Source organism: Chelmon rostratus, chromosome 15, assembly GCF_017976325.1.
Source record: "Chelmon rostratus isolate fCheRos1 chromosome 15, fCheRos1.pri, whole genome shotgun sequence".
Taxonomy (NCBI): domain Eukaryota; kingdom Metazoa; phylum Chordata; class Actinopteri; order Chaetodontiformes; family Chaetodontidae; genus Chelmon; species Chelmon rostratus.
The window spans coordinates 7,235,482-7,253,151 of NC_055672.1; the positions used below are offsets into that span (position 1 = coordinate 7,235,482).

Here is a 17,670-nt window from a genome sequence, read left to right on the forward strand (position 1 = left end):
GGTAGATTACTGAAAGACCCAAACCATGATTAACATCTGATCAGTCATCAAACATTACTGTCGCAGTGAATAAAGTCTTTAGAAAAGCAAAGAGGCACAACGGGAAGTAAACATATGCAGAAGGATAAGAGAGCTGCAGTGAAGTGTGGTGCTGTAATAATTAAAATGCTATCGTTTAAAACATATTTTAAATCAGCATTTAAATGATACAAAAATATAAAATTGCATATTTTCAAATAATTTCAATAATGCTTCATAGATCAAGTAAAAAACATTAGTTTGAAAAGCCTTTTTTAAATCATTTCACAAAACAAAAAAGCATGAAAAAGCAAAATGTAAAGACAGTGGAATTCTAAACTGGCACATTAATAATCAGTTTGTTAATTTTATTTTCACAGTTTTTATTTAAATGCACAGCATATAATTTTGCCTCTAAACAACAGATGTATGTTCATGACTTCCTGGAGCAGTGTGGGATCATGGGAGTTGTGGTCTTCATTGTTCAACAACCACACTGGCTGATGGTGATTTATCAAAGCTTTATTCCTGTTACGTTTATGCACATTTGCCAGCTTCCTTCCTCACTCTGTGACTTATCACCTGGTGTTTCAGTGGAAGTTGTGGCAACTACAAGGGGTAAAGGGGATATGACACCACTGACAGGCGAGCAAATGAAACGCACCGTTACCTTGACTAAAATGACAGATTTCTCTGGGTTTGAACATGGTTGGAAACATTTGGGATGATGTAAAAACACAACTCAACACAATATATAGCATGGGTCTTGTTTTAGGACATTTTAATGTGGGAATACTACATATTAATATACCTATACATGCAAAATAAATAATCTCTTCGTGAATTGGTATCAGCTGAGAAATGGAGTACTTTCAAAATCAATACTGTAATGATATGATGGCACACTTTAGCTTTCATACAGGAAACAGAGATGTAAAAGTTATGCAAAATGTGAAAGTAATTGTTTTTGAAAGGACAGCAGAGACAAACATTAAGAAGAGCGCCACCTGGTGGTGAGAGGACGTCTGCCACTCTGATGGCACCAGGGGCAGAATCCACAAAGGCTGTTTGTTAATCAAAGTGAGTCAAAGCCAAATTACATCCGCTGTTGTACACAAATTGTGTGCGCGAGAGAGATATCACACCGTGTTTCTCATATTCCTGTGCTCTCACCATGCAGACGTCAAACTCACGTGTGAGACTCATGTGGTGATCTCCCACAGCCAGAGCATGACGCAAACAATGGAGAGGGAGCGTTCACCCCCACACAGCGAGCTCACCCCATTATCCTCCCTGCCTGGAGGCAGGAAAGGTCTGTGTTTTTGTGTTTTCTCCATTAATAAAGGGAGGTAGTGCCTGCAGCAGGTTCCAGTTGTTTGTTTAAGATGCTGACACTGTCTTCTTACATAAACATCAGTACTTCAGTATGGAGGAATAAAAGTTTATTGCAAGTAAATGTCTCACAAATACTATTTCTACTGTCAAACTAAACAAAACACAACAACCCTGCAACAGGATAAATGCTGTGAATCCAAAACAGGAACAAACAATTTAAGCATTTTCTAAAACATAAAAAATACATACCAAGATTGAGAGTGTTTCATTCTTGTGTTCAAAAACCTCAGAGCTGCAGCAGTTCATCCTTATCATGAAGTTACTTAAGTATAATCTGACAGGACCTTTATGAAGAAGAAGAAGAAGAAAGAATCAGACGAAGGCAGGACTCTCCACTTCAATTATGTGTTTCTGAATTGTTTTTCAAACTTATGCATGACTTTGTATTTGTTCTTCCTGTCTCACATGATGTTATAGAGTTGATCGATGAACCTCCACAGATCTCTCACTTGGTTTTCTGTCTGTGGAGAGCAAGGGCCTCAGCGTACTCCCTAATGAGGACAGAGGACAGAAAATGGCATAGCCTAAATTTTTCTTATTCCAGAATAAGGCCACAAGATGATTTAGTGATGGCCAACGGGCAGATTGGATTGAAGTATGCAGCAGAAGAAGGAATCTCATTGGATGAGTTGAACCTCAGTGGGCAGACAGACATTTGTGTCTGAGTCTGGCTACAGTAAATGATCTAAGTTGGTTGGTTATCTGGCCTCAGATCAGCCATTTACGCTGTGGTCATGAGTGGAGAAATCATTTATTGGTGTCACCTGCTGCTGCTCAGGACTGAACTCTGTCACAGTCACTATTCATTGCATGGATATTGTGTTTCTAAAGTCTTCAGCCTCCAGCTCCACCTGCTCATCACTTGGGTCAACAAACAACAATAATCACCTTCATTTCACCACTGCTACCTCTTGAGGACTGATTAAACGGTTTTTATTACAGTTTTAAGAGTGGAGCTGCATCGATAGCTATGGCCTATAGCAGTCGCTATTGTTATTTCTCCTCCTTGGTTCCAGTGCACAGCTTGACAACGCTTGACAACAGCATGATAATGGCGCTAGATCCGGCCATGGTGCTGACTTGCCTGCTTTTTCAGACGAGAAACTGTTGTTTCTCGTCAAAATGCCAGATGAATCAGTCAACTTGGTGGAGTGGACGGATTCAAGCGCCTGGATGTTAAATTCAAACCATCCACAGTTCAAAAAAAAGCTTTGAAATCAGAGATATGATTAAAAAGAAAGAAATGTTCCTGCAACATATTTTGGGTTCTGAAACTATTTTTAGCTTCTAAAAAAGCAATACAACAAAGCTCCACTGAACCTTTACTGGCTCCATGTCCTCAGGAAGCTGATTAATCCATTCTCTAACAGAAGAGTCCATGGACTCCATGTCCTCTGATATTTTCTGATGCTTGTTGAGCTCCGTCTTTGCTTCATGAGCAGTCGGCTTGTTTGCTTCGATTTTCTGTCTGTTCTCTTTCTAATCCACGACAGGATTTAAGTCTGTTTGGAAGTGGCACACATAAAATCTACATGATCACAGAGGAGCTGATGATTTGCTCCTGACCAGCAGTCTGAGTTATGGTTGCTTCGACTGGATCCACAGAGGCCTGCATTGATTTAGATGAATCACGCAGTTTTTCAGCAGTGAAAGGTCTTTATCTCAGAAAGGGAAGCAGAGAGAAAGCAAAAACTAGAGGAATTTGAATGAAAATGCAAAGCGTGAGAAGAGAAGAATGAAATGTAAACTGAACGGTTTTACTATTAGGTTAAACCAGGTTCTGGTTCACTGACCAGAGTCTTCTTCTGGGTCATGATGATGCTGTTCAGCTTGCTCTCCATGCTCCATTTCCTCAGACACAGGGGCCACGTGGAGCTGAAACCTGGCCAGCTGAGCCTGGTGATTCTCCAGGTCAGACTCCATCTCACTGTGACGGGCACGATCGATTTTTACCCCAAATCAAAACTCCACACAGTCACAGTTTTTTTTTCTTTAGAAAAACGGCTGGCACTGAAGATGAAGAGTCACATCACTTCTCTTTTGAAGACTCGTAAACTCTACAAACTCACACTGGGCTGCCAAGCGCAGCACACATTTCCATTTGACACAGTGCAGCACTGGGAAAGGGAAGTGCAGTATATTGTACATAAGATAGTGTCGATCATATCATGCAGTGTTCATCAGTTTGTGAAATATGTCTGCACATTTTCTTGCAGGGAGTCAGATGAAAAGATCAATACCACTCCCATAAAGACTGGAAACAGGGGGAAACAGACAGCCTGGCTCGGGCTAAACAAACAAGATATAATGTGGTAATCAGTGAGCTTTAAAGGTGGTGGTAGGTGGATTTTGTTACCTCCAGTACCGGATGCTGCTTTCATTTTTACTGTACAGACGTGAGAGTGGCATCGATCTTCTCATCGGACTCCCGGCAAAGCAAATGTAAGCATGTGTCAAACTGGTCCTTAAATTTAATGTAATATTCATAGTGATTCATTAGTGTATAATCACCTGAAAATAAGTGTGTTTTTGTTAGAGTGGGTCATCTTCTAAGGTGTCTGCCATGTTTCTACAGTAGCCCAGAACAGACAAATCAAACCAGCGAGACATCAGCTCCTGAAGGACCGTCTCATGCAGTTGCCACAGCAGAAAGCCTTCATGCGGCTCCGCAGAGAGCAATTCCACAGCCGCAGCCAGCGTGGGATCCTTCAAACTGACACACACCCCTGAGAGCACACACACACTGTCAGCTACAAACTGAATTTACTGCTTCACTGTATGAATGACTGCATTAAATGAAATCAAATGATCTGTATGGCAGATTCTAGAGGATCATAGGTCATTTCATTCCTCTGGTTAAATTTTACTCTTACAGATAAAATAGCACATGATTAAGGTTAAAGTTTACATTTTAGGAAATACATGCTCTAAAATAAATATGAAGCAGGAGCCAGAAGCTGGTTAGCGTAGCTTAGCATAAAATAGATAGCATAGCTCTGTCCATGCTTCCAGCAGTGCTGGAAGAAGTATTTAGATCCTTTACTTGAGTAAAAGTACTAATACCACACTGTAGAAATACGTCACAGGAAGTAAAAGTGCTGCATTCAAAGCCATACTTAAGTAAAAGTATGCAAGTAGTATCAGCAAAATTTTAAGTATCAAAAGTAAAAGTACTCATTGTGCAGTAAAATGGTCCCTGTCAGTGTTTTACTATATATATGTGAAGTGTTTATATTAATATCACTGATGCATGAATGTGTATGTTGCATTTTACTGCTATAGATGTGTCAGGTTGAGCTCATTTTAGCTACGCTATATACTGTTATAAATGTGAAAAGTAACTTGTCAAGACAAATGTGGTGTGCAAAAACACAAAATATAATGCTGCATAACATAGAAATACTACGTTACATTACACCACTGGTTACAGGTACGGCAGCCAGACTCAATTAGCCACTGCTCCTGGCCACAAAATAGTCCAGCTCGTAATTCAATAATAAAGCCACAATGCGTAGCGTTTACATTACTTTTATTTATTTGGATTAAACTATTGAGTTATGATGTGTTAATTAGTGAGCTTTAGAGGTGTTGGTAGGTGGATTTTGTTACCTCTGGACAGAGCCAGGCTAGCTGTTTGCCCATGTTTCCAGTCTTTATGCTAAGCTAAGCTAACTGTCTGCTTGCTCCAGCATCATGTTGAATATTTTCATCTAACTCTTGGGCAAGGAAGCAAATAGGTTCATTCTCCAAAGTGTCAAATTTACTCTTTAAGTACGACTACATTTCTTGCACAGAGACCTCATTTACAATGTATATGTAGTGAACGATGGTGATAAAAAGTAAAATAATAAAAGCTTAGGAATGAAGAAAGTGATTAAAAATGTAACTGGAAAGCAGACGAAGCAGGACCCTCACTCACACTCTCACACAGTACATTTATTCCTATTCTTCCCGACCTCTGGAAAGTGCCTGATGTTTGTTCTTGATCACCTGATTCAGCTGTGAGCACATCGTCTCAAGCACTTCCAGATATTTCTCTTCTGCTCTTTTGTATATTCTGTCTCTCCATCATGCTCACAGTGAAATACAGGCATGACTGCATCCATTTGTATGAAGGTAAAGACGCCATTCAGAGGCTGTATTCAACCTTTCAACTCGCCTACCTTGTTTTTCCCTTGTCTATTTTCTCTTGAAGGTTTTGTCCCTCTCTGACTGGTTGAGCTTCAGGCTGAAACTAAACACACAAACTGATGTGAATTATGTATATTCAGCATACAAAACACAGCTTTGCACAGAACCAGGTTATGACATTTCCCAATCAGCACCTCCTTGTGAGCTTTGCTAATGACCTTCACTTGCTAGTTCAGCTCGAGACTGTCCCCGATAGAGACTCTTGTTCCTTTCTCTGACTGTCAACTCTGCCTCTGACGCACTGAAGCTTATTTTCTGTCCTAGTCTGCGTGCAAGGTAAGAGAAAGAGCGAAAGCACCCTTAAAGAGGGTCTGACATTCAAGTTAGACGCAGCAGTGGACATTTACTGTAAACATTAAAATGCGGCATGGGAATTAAGGACAGTTGGTTTATCTGCTGAAAGTTTGAAGGGCTCCAACATTTATAGATAGACTTGTATATATTCAAAAGAATAGGAACACTTGTGACTCACCCGACAGAGCTGAAGGTTGTCCTGATGTTTGTAATTATTCTTTTGCTTTTCAATGTGCTCCTTCAACGGCTGTGTAAGCTGCTTCTCGTCTCAGAGCTGAGGGTGATGACAAGAAATTACCATCATTCATCTTCTTGAAAATGATGAGTCCAAAGGAAATGCTAGGCAGTGTTTTCTTTCCCTTTGTCTTTGGTTTTGATTCTTCTTTTCTTCCTCTTTTCATGCTTCCTAAACACTCTTCAGAATTCAAAATAAAGGATAAAAAAGCAGATTAAGTTCAATGAATAATCAAGTAAATTTAAAAGGGCCAGATTGCAGGATCTAGTGGCATCTAGTGGTGAGGTTGCAGATTGCAACCACCTGAATACACCTCGCCTCACCCTCCCCTTCAGTGGTTGCTAATAATGTGAAAAAGGCGAAAGGCACTCTGTGGAGGCACTGTTGGGTTTGTCTGTTTTGGGATACTGTAGGAAAATGACGGTGCAATGTGGCAGACTCGTGGAGGACCTGCTCACGAAGTCACGAATCCTGATATTTTTAACATAAGGACCCTAACCATTGCAATCATCACTCCACATACCTAAACCTAACCAACCCAACCACTGAAGGCAATTACTACTAGCCAGTCAGAGACAGAGTAGGGTGGGTCATTGATTCACTGTATAGTAGGATTCATAATTTAGTTCTTCTCTATTCTTCTAAACTATTCTTATTTTAGGTGATTATACATTAATGAAAATATGTGTTAGTATATTATTTTCACCTTCTGGCAACTGATCCCCCTAAATCCTACACACTGGACCTTTTAGTGTTTTTGCTCTGTTTCATACAATGATGACAGATTAACTCTTACGAAACACACCACTGCTTTCCTCAGATTCTCCAAAACCACCAACCATCTCACTGACGGATGACAGGTTTTCACACCTGTCTTTCTTCTGTCCTTGAGACACTGAACACAAGCACGGAAGAGTTAATTAGATTTTATGTCAAATACATGAATATACTGTACATGTGAAATTCTAAATATCAACAGCAGGCAAGCAAGCCACTAAACTTCTGTCTGTACAGCACAGGTGCTTTAAGACATATATGTATAAAACAAGCAGAACTGAGTGTGTAACCCACACAATGAAAAGGTATACAACCAAGAGAAAGATAAATAGAGGCAAATACTGTACTTTTACTCCACTACATTTGTCTGACAGCTTTAGTTATTAGTTACTTTTCAGATTACAGTTTTCAATAACCTTCCTTACCAGTGAAAACAACATATGTCCAAATGTGGTGATTTTCAATTGGAATTTTTAATCTGAAGAATTCAGCGTTCCTTTATGGGTTGAGAAATTTCTCTTACATTTTAAGATAAATAAACCCTGTTGGATCAGCTCATGAAAAAACTTTTTAGAGATATGAGGTTTTCACAGGACAGCAACGCTACAAACACATGATGTTCTTACATGTGAATATGAATATGGTGCAACTATACAACATTATATAAAGTAGTTAAAATGAGCTCAACCTCAAAATGCAACGCACACATTAATTCAGCAGTAATATTCATCACCTTGAGCTGCTGGACATTTTTCACAGTTTTCTGACATTTTACAGACAAATCAATTAATTAAGAAAATAATGGGCAGATTAATTTGAAAATCTGAACAGAACTGTGTGAAGCACGATCACACCTGATGTCGCCAACAGTTAGTGGCATACTGGCAGTTTAACTTCCTTTTATTTACCAAATAACTAAGTGACATTTACAACTACTGAGAAACATCAGTCCATGTATGAATGTAAATAAGTCTCACATTTTACATTCATACATGGGCGGATGGTGCAAAACAGCAAAACAGTGCCATGCCTATAAAATGCATGCATGCAAGTTTACAGAGGAACATTCCTGTCCAAGGGCAAAGAATGTATACAGCTCAGAGGGACGAAGGTCTGATTGAAGTGCTCACTCCCTAGAGTGTCTGCTTTATCAGACATTTAGGGAAGGTTAAACAAGACTTAGACACATCTGTAGCTCAGGAAAAGTACTTGATTTGCTCCTCAGTCTACAGGTATATATATATATATATATATATATATATATATATATATATATATATATATATATATAGGGGAGGTTGGAGAAGCAGCTTGTGACCGGAGGGTCGCCGGTTCGAAATTTGGGTCCCCCCCTCTCTGATGGAGCCTGTGTGTTCACTGCATGTTGCATGTGCATGTGTGTGTTTACAGTGATGGGTGAAATGCAGAGAATAATTTCCCAGTTTGGGATTAATAAAGTGAATAATATATATATGAGGTAATAACCTCAGCATTCTCTGTACATATTGTTTATTGTTTAGTTTATAGCATTGCACGAATTAACCTACTTTGAACTTTGTTCAGTTTTTTGTCTTTCTGTCCTCATTGAGCTATATGGCCTTTTTTCCTATGCAAGTACATTGAGTGCAATGTTTAAACCGGAGTCAAATTCCTTGTATGTGCACACATACTATACTTGGACAATAAAGCCAATTCTGATTCTGATTCTGGTTACTTTTCACTGGTCTTCACAAAACAACAAAGACAAGGAGGAACAAAACAAAAGCAAAGAGCAACAAAAGACTGGGAGAGCTGTGGAATGATCTAAAAACACCTGCTTGGAACCTTCCACAGGTAAACAGGTTCATTGGTAACAGGTGATAGTAGCAAGGATGGAGCGAGCTTCACCACTCTGTGAACACATGATTGTATAAAGGATGTTACTACATGGGCTCAGGAACACTTCTTAAAAGAGTCGCCTGTAAACACAATTCATTTGCAAATAGTCACATTCTGTTTTTATTCACATTTTCATCAGCATTCAGCTTTTTTGGAACCGGGGGTATGAGGTACATAGTACGGATAAAGTACTAGAATTTCCCACTGAGATTAACTGTCTACCTGCAGTATCTACACCAGCAGTAACTGCAGTTTACTGAGTTTCATACACACAGACCATTGTTTGACTACACTTCAGTTACAGCACACTCTTATATGATCAAATGAAACACATTCCTGTTTGTTTAAACAGCAACAATGGATGATCAGGTTGCCTTAGTTTAAAGGGACTATATAGTGTGGATTTGTGGAAGTGTTAAACACACGAGCCAAAGTCAACAGCAGATCACATGACATTTAAAAATCTGGTTCTTACTTACATTGTTGCCAGTGACGAAATTCACGCTGGGCCCAAACTGGAAAAGACAGAGCAAATGTTGACACATGAAAGTCTTTAGAGGGTCGCCTTCAGTGGGGCCAGCATCTCCCGAGAAATGCATGCAGAAGACAATATTCAGCCGTTAATGAGCTAGTGAGAAGTAAAGACAAAAATTTAGTGCTTCAAGGGGGAATTACTGACTGTGGCAGTGAGAGAAGCTGCTGGAGGAGGCTGGTCTCTGATGGCTTGTATCATCTGCTGCATCCTCCATACGACACCCACAGCTGTCACTCTGCAGCTCCTGGCAGCTGTCGCATCACTGATCATTCTGCCGTTCCTCTCACTCATTTTGCAACCTGGAATGAACAGGAAGACTTAAAATACTGTCTATATCATAAGATATGATTTCTTTTCTATAAGAAAGTAAAAGAAATGTGAGCCTTTGTCTTGGAAGCAATGACCTGAAACCAGCAGCAGCAGCAGCAGCAGCAGCAGCAGGCAATAACAACAGTAATAATAACAGTAACATTTACTTCAGCTTTTGGGCTTTCAGACGTTTTCCAACTGATTAATACCAAAATTAAAATTAATTAGGCCCTAATTAACCTCTTCCAAAAAGATTTTAGTTTTGTTATATCTCTAAATCATCATTGTCACTCAGTCAAATTATAGGATATCTATTCAAAGTTTTCTATTCAAATTCAAGTCATTTCAGGTCGGAGTGAACCGGGCCGTAGCAGTGGCGGGTGTGGGTGAAACGTCACTAACACGGAACCGGGGCGTGCTGTGTGATTGGCTCACCGCCCACCTGTGCGCGCGTCTGCGACATGTGTAGTTTTTAATGAAAAGGTTACGGCGGAAACTTCATCAGCCGTTAAAATCGTGCAACATTGGGTAAAAAACACGTTGAAATTGTTTCAAAGACCATGTTTGACATCTTGCGTGTTTTTGTTTTTTGCTTGTTTTTTTAATCGACCAGAGGAATGTGCGTGCAATCAAAGTGATTAAATATCCGCATGTGAGCGGCCGCCTCCGCCTCCTGCAGCTGAATGATGATGAGTCGCTGCAACGACCACGGTAAGAAAATCGACTTATTCTGCAAGTTGGTAGAAGTAAGTGTAGTGCAATTCATCAGAGCTGAATGCTTAAGCTCAAGCATATTTATGCAGGGAAGATAAAGATGTGGACCTGAACATACCTTGCGAAGTATGAGCCATAGAAAAGCGATGTGAAGCGCGTGGCGTGGAGCATACGTGTTGACTAGTGAATACTTATATTTCCCATCATCACCAGATTTTGCACGAGGAGCTGAATTTGCACCTGCAATGAATGATTAGAGCGAATAAGAGTCTTTTTTGTTATGAGTAAATTCCGGTGTAGAATAACAGATGAATAGATTATTCTTCTGATTACTATGCTCTCCTAGTTTGAGTTATTTTTTATGTAATTCACTTTTCTCAGTAGAATTTTAATGTAGGGTGCTTTGGAGGACTCTTTCATTAGACTGGTTCTATAATATGGCAACTGAGTGTATTTTGATATGATGATGGAAGTTTGCCTCAGTTTGTGCCTCCATGTGTTATCACTACATTTTAGTCTGAGATAAGCATCTGTTTCTCTCAAAGATAAATCCCAGATTATTTTTGTGAAAACCCAGTAGGTATTTTATGGAACACCTCCAGATGTTTTTAAGGTATTTGCAGAATCCTCAAAGACTCCTCTGGCCATGTGGATCAGAAAATAACATGTCGGCCAAACGGGAAAGAACAAGCTCATTTTGTATAACATGCTTTTATGTCTATTAATGTTGATGCATGATTCTGATTTTTTTTTTCTTGTGTCATATAAAAATGAGTAAGGAGGAGTAATGTCACTTCCAACTACCATCTTTGTTGGTGTAGGCTGCAGCCTGGAAAATTGATTAACAGTTGTTTTTATTATGCAGTGGACAGAATATTTTTTGATGCAAGTGGTCAAGATCAAGAAACCTTTTTAAAATAACATTAAGTGTGCTTAATCGAGCCTGGAACGACCCACTTTAAAAGTGAAGGGGGTTAGCCAGAAGCCCCAGTAATAATTCTGCCTACTCTTAAGCTTACTGTCTGCGGTAGAAACACAAAACAGATCTAGGGTTTAAGTACATGTAGGCGGTAAACACAACACATGGGCACTTTGATAACTGTTTTATATTCAGAGCTTAACAAGATATACTACTGAGGTTTAGCATTTAGTGTGTGGTAGTGTCACTTTGTTGCTATGTTAACAGTTTTGACATTAGCCACTTTCAGACAAAAACAATGCAAGACTCGAAAATTGTACAATCATCTAAACAGTAGACCAATTGCATTTCAAATGCGATATAGAGTAATATCAATACCACAGGATGACAGTACATTCGTACATCTCGAGTGATATAATCAAACATTATGTGGCAGCCATTTTGACATAAAGCACTTAAATGGCCATTCAAACAGATTACTGAACTGTCCTGGAAATTCTTAAAATTCCTGCCATTACCTTCAGGTGCTTCGTAATAATGGTGAAAAGGACTACTTTTGTTCAACAGTAATACATTATTATTTCTATATTGCAGGTATATTTGAAGTCTGAGCCTCACAATGTGTTCAATTCCTGGTCTTCCAACGCCACGATCAGAAGTACCTGTGCTCATCCGAAGGGTTAACCTAAACTCCAATTGTGGTCTTGTGGAATTATGGGTTAACATGGACGATGGAAGGGAGCAGATGGGAGAGGACATTCAGATTCCTAAACAGAAGTTTTGTGGATCTGAAGGAAAACCAGGGGACCTCTGTCTGGTTTGCGTGAGTGACACCTGGCACAGAGCTCGGATTGTATCGATTCAAAGTGAAATTTACAATGTTTTTCTAATTGACCAGAAACTGCCTCATGTCACCACAAGTGAAGCTTTAGCATGGCACCAGTCTGACAGTTTTCTCCTTCCTCCTGAGATTGAATCGTGCATACTTTCAAATGTCATCTCTGTTGAGAATAACTGGCCTGAAAGTGCCACAAAGTTTTTGAAGTCTCTGCCTGGCAAAAAGTTTAAGGGACTGGTCCAACATGTGCTGATGCCAGACAGAATCATTCTCCTTGACATACCAATTGTTTCCAAGCACATCTGTAAGTGTGGGGCTGCAAAGAAGATACCAGTGGATGAGTTTAAATGCCTTGTTCTGAAATCTCTTCATTTCCCCAAAGAAAAGTATTCTGAGGCCTACCACATAAGGCAGGAACAGAGTCTGAATCTCAGTTGCCTGATTGAGAAGCATGACCAATACTTTTACCCAGAACTGTTAACTGACACTTTTGAAACTGTTAACGTGACAGAGGTAACTAATCCACAGAAAATCTTTTGCAAACTCCTAATTTTTTCCAAGGCAGTTGAGTTATTATCAGAACAGATCCACCAGCACTATGAAGAGAGCTCAGATTTAGGAGAAGTGCAACCACAAATCTGCGGGGATCCATGTGCCGCAAGAGGGATAAACGGCAGATGGCATCGCTCGTTACTAAAGCAAAACATGACTAGCGATGGTGCTGTAGAGGTCTTGCATGTCGATCAAGGAAAAACTGAATTAGTCCCAGTTGGAAACATCAAACCACTACATGGAAAATTCCTAAGAATGCCAGTTTTCACATATCCCTGTTCCCTTGATGGTGTAATTGGTAATGCCACAGAGTGGACTACAGACCAGATTGATTACTTGAAATTACTGCTTTTGCACCAGACTGTCGTGGTAAGGTTTCTCCACCACAATGTACCACAAGATGTCTATTATGTTGCTCTCCATGCAACGAATGCCGCATCCAAAAATAATTGTTTCGTTGAAACGGCAGGACTTTTTCCACCCTCGAAGGCTGAACAAGATTCAAATGTCCAGAATGAACCCATTCCCTCACCATTTCTGAGTTCAGTTGGAGACAAAAGTCACGTGGATGTACAGAACAACATCAACATAAATCATGATGGTTTACAAGTGGAAAGTTTGCCAAGCAACAAGAACCTTGCAGTCAATGGCAGGACAGATGATGTATCCACTTCTACCACTGATGAAATTCATGTCAGACATGGCTCAGAACATCAAAATCCTCTAGTACAGAGTAATGGGCATGGTTCAGCAAGACTTCCATCTTTGATGCAAACTGCTTCTGATGACGACGTGTTTATTGTAGGAAATACTGTCAATGTAAATATATCTTGCATTGAAAGTCTACAGAAGTTCTGGTGTCAGACAACAGAAAATGCTGACTCTCTTAGACTCCTTATGCAAGACCTGCAAAGCCACTATGCATCTGCCCACCCTCAGCCTCTTGTTGAGTCTGTCTGTGTCGCCCGTAATCCAAACAATGGCATGTGGTACAGGGCAAGGATCATTGCAAATCACCACTCCCCTGTTGTAGATGTGAGATTCATAGACTACGGTCAAACTCAAAAAGTCCCTCTCATAGATGTGCGCCCCATTGATCCAGTTTTCTTACGACTGAATGCACAGGCTTTTCAATGCTGTTTATTCAATCTGAAGAATCTCACTAATCCCACTGCCATCACATCGACTGATGTTGCATTAACAGAGTTTCAGAAGTTTGTGGATTTAGGTTCATCAAAGATTGGATTGAAATGCACTGTAAAAGCTGTAACGTCTGATGAAGAAGGTCTGCTGCTTAACATGGTAGACATTGAATCACCATCTGACAGCACATGCAAGCTTCTGGCTCAGAGTTGTGCACAAGATGAAGCTCATGTGCAAATTCCTCCACAGGCCCCATTGGATTCATATAGTTACTCCACTCATAACATGGAGGTTGGTGGGAAAGAAATAGTGTGGATAACCTATTCAGAGAATGTCAATCACTTCTACTGCCAACTGGACAGGAATTCTCATTTATTTGAAAAAGTGATGGAAAATGTTCACCAACACATTGGCCAGCGACAGTGCACAGTTAACTTATTTGGACTTAATAGCATTTGCTTTGCTAGGTTCTCTGATAATAATTGGTACAGAGCTCAAATAGTAGAAATGTCTCCAAAACTTACAGTGCACTTTGTAGACTATGGTCATACCCTTGTAGTGAATGAATCTGATATTTGCCCCTTTCCCACTGAAGCAAGCATCGCCAGGTCTGTTCCTGTGCAGGCTATTCCACTTGGACTATTTGATGTTCCTGAAGAAGTGCCTCAGGAAGTCAACCAGTGGTTTACAGATCATGCTGTTAACTGTAGTTTGACCATTTCAGTGGTAGCAAAAGGGGTAAAAGGGAAGCTAATTGTTGAACTTTTTGATGGATCTGTGAATGTAAATGCAAAAGTCAGGGAGAGGATATCACAGATAACACAACAAAAGATGACTGGTCTTGTTCAGCAGACTGACCAGCAACTCTCTAACATCTCAAAACATGTTAATGTGCCAAATGAAGACGGTTCCATGCAAGAGATCATAAACATGTCAGAATTAACAAAGATGACAGAAGAAAATAAAGCCCACAGCAGCAATGGGATGTGTGATAGATATGAGCCCAGTATGAGTTCACAACCCATAAGCAATGTCTCAGCAACAGAATTTAGACATGAAAAGACTTTAGAAGAAGGAAGAAAACCAACTTCGGATGTCACTCTTGAGGACACAGAAACTGTGTTGGCAGAGACTTTCATAGAAGGTCAACACAGTGACTCAGACATGACACGACTTTCCCTTCCTTCGTGCCTCGAGGGAAATGTGAAAATCTGCATGTACAAGAGGCCGGACATTTCTCTCAACAAGACAGAGGAGGTATATGCTTCCTGCATTGTGAAACCCCATTTCTTCTGGTGTCAGTATGCCAACTCAGAGGAGCTCAACAAAGTATCGAGGCTTGCTCAGGAAGCAGGATGGGCACAGCAGAACATAATGTTCACCCAGACTTTGTGTCCTGGCAGTCCATGTCTTGCTCTTTTTTCCAGTGATAACCAGTGGTATCGAGCTCAGGTAATTCGGAGCACCGAAAATACACTCAGTGTTGTATTCATCGACTATGGAAATGAGTCTGATGTTGACATCAAGAATGTGAGACCACTGCCACAGTGTCTACTGGAGAAGGCCCCTCAAGCCTTTTTGTGCTCTTTGATTGGATTTGATGAGTCCAAGGGCTCTTGGGATGACGATGTTCACGATGACTTCTACAATCTTTTGGTTGATAAACAACTCAGAGTCACAGTGTTTAAGATGGAAGACCACTCAGAGATTGCAGTTCCTACATATGCAGTTCAACTAGAGTGTGAAAATATAGTTGTAAATGATGCAATGCAGAAATACTGGAAACCAGTTGCCACTGAACATGCTATGACAGAAAACCCTCAAACAGGAAACCTACTCTACAGTGGTCAAATTGAGTCCAACATGACACACGGTAATGTTTCCAAAGGAAGTGTGACCACTTGCATATACAAGAATCCAAACATTTCCAAAAACAAAAAAGTGGAGGTATATGCTTCTTGTATTGTGGAACCCCATTTCTTCTGGTGCCAGTACGCCAACACAGAGGAGCTCAACCAAGTGTCAAGGCTTGCTCAGGAAGCAGGACAGGCAAAGCAGGACATTAAGTTCCCCGAGACCCTTGGTCCTGGCAGTCCATGCCTTGCTCTGTTTCCCAGTGATAACCTGTGGCATCGAGCCCAAGTAATTCACACAGGTGACGATGCATTCCATGTTGTGTTTATTGATTATGGAAATGAGTCTGATGTTGACATCAAGAATGTGAGACCACTGCCTCAGAGTCTGCTGGAGAAGGCTCCTCAGGCCTTTTTTTGCTCTTTAAATGGGTTTGTCAAGTCCAGGGGCTCCTGGGTTGATGAAGTTTACGAGGACTTCTACAATCTTCTGGTTGATAAACCTCTCAAACTGACAGTGTTCAACATGGAAGACCACTCAGAGACTGCAGTTCCTCAGTATGCAGTGGAAATTGAGTGTGAGGGAGTGGTTGTAAATGTAGCAATGCAGAAATACTGGAAACCAGTTGCCAAAGAATGTGTTTTGATAAACGGCCCTAAAACAGAAACTTTCCTCCAAGATGGTCAAACTGAGTCCAACATGACACACCTCAGTGTTTCCAAAGGAAATATGAATACAGACATGTACACAGAGCCAAACATTTCCAAAAACAAGATGGAGATGGTATACGCCTCTTGTATTGTGGAACCCCATTTCTTCTGGTGTCAGTACACTGACACAGAGGAGCTCAACAAAGTGTCAAGGCTTGCTCAGGAAGCAGGACAGGCACAGCAGGACATTAAGTTCCCCGAAACCCTTGGTCCTGGCAGTCCATGCCTTGCTCTGTTTTCGAGTGATAACCAGTGGTATCGAGCTCAAGTAATGCACAAAGCTGACAGTGCATTCCATGTTGTGTTTATTGATTATGGAAATGAGTCTGATGTTGACCTCAAGAATGTGAGACCACTGCCCCAGAGTCTGCTGAAGAAGGCTCCTCAGGCCTTTTTTTGCTCTTTGAGTGGATTTGATGAGTCAAAGGGCTCCTGGGTTGATGAAGTTTTTGAGGACTTCTACAATCTTCTGGTTGATAAACCTCTCAAACTGACAGTGTCCAACATGCAGAACCATTCAGAGATTGCAGTTCCTCAATATGCTGTGCAAATAGAGTGTGATGGAATGGTTGTAAATACACTGATGGAAAAATACTGGAAAGGACTGGACACAGACCATGCCTTGGCAGAAAGTGTGGCACCAGGTTAGTATACTATACTTGGTAGTACGTGTTATGTTAAACCTTAGAAAGGTCTTGTTGCTAATTTACATTTAATAGATTTTTAATGAATGTCATATTTGCTAGTTATTTCATGACATTTGGTCTCTCATCTTTAGTGGACCAATATGATGAGGAAATCTTGGGGTTTAAAGTCCTTGAATGAATGGTTGGACTTTCCATTTAATTTGTCTTGTACAAAGACAATGGGGAATTTAATACATGTCATGGGGGTTTTGCTGTGATAAAAATCTGTTGCAGTAAGCCCTTTTCATGAGTAGCTGACTGGTGAACTATTCATATTTAGACATGTAACTTCATGCCAGTATCACAAAGTCAACTCCTGTGGAGAATGAATGAAAGCATTTTTACATTAAAGGTTTTCAAAATGGGATCTAATCTTTCTGATTGTTTCTTTCAGCTCTGGACCCAGACCCATGTGAAAATCCAGCTGTGACAGAGCAGTCTCCATTTCTTTGAACGGACAATGCACAGTTGTCTTGTTTGAAATTTTTACCATCTCTGACTTAACTAACTAAACAAAATTAAGCTTATGTGGTAAATTTGTGTCAATAAACATACAGTACTTGCACGTCTGAATAAGGGGGTGGTGTTTTATGGACTGTACACATGCAGGCTTTGTTAGCTA

General features: G+C 40.3%; 2 protein-coding genes across 2 annotated transcripts; one reads left to right on the top strand and one right to left on the bottom strand.

Annotated features, from left to right (window-relative positions):
* Positions 1-1,220: 1,220 nt before the first annotated feature.
* On the bottom strand, positions 1,221-9,614 carry smc6 (structural maintenance of chromosomes 6). The gene is given in 22 exon segments (XM_041954007.1): positions 1,221-1,330; positions 1,605-1,687; positions 1,783-1,870; positions 1,873-1,947; positions 2,498-2,582; positions 2,740-2,892; positions 2,954-3,022; positions 3,207-3,258; positions 3,260-3,340; positions 4,013-4,049; positions 4,052-4,091; positions 4,093-4,139; positions 5,358-5,447; positions 5,450-5,486; positions 5,739-5,797; positions 5,800-5,869; positions 6,077-6,172; positions 6,930-6,971; positions 6,973-7,028; positions 9,243-9,377; positions 9,468-9,537; positions 9,540-9,614. Coding segments are annotated over 22 exon segments (1,650 nt in total).
* A 2,270-nt stretch (positions 9,615-11,884) lies between these two features.
* LOC121618497 (tudor domain-containing 6) lies at positions 11,885-17,501 on the top strand. Its single transcript, XM_041954008.1, has 3 exons — positions 11,885-13,111; positions 13,145-17,006; positions 17,443-17,501. The coding sequence occupies exons 1-3, from the start codon at positions 11,885-11,887 to the stop codon at positions 17,499-17,501; spliced, it is 5,148 nt and encodes a 1,715-aa protein (XP_041809942.1).
* The last annotated feature ends 169 nt before the right edge of the window (positions 17,502-17,670 follow it).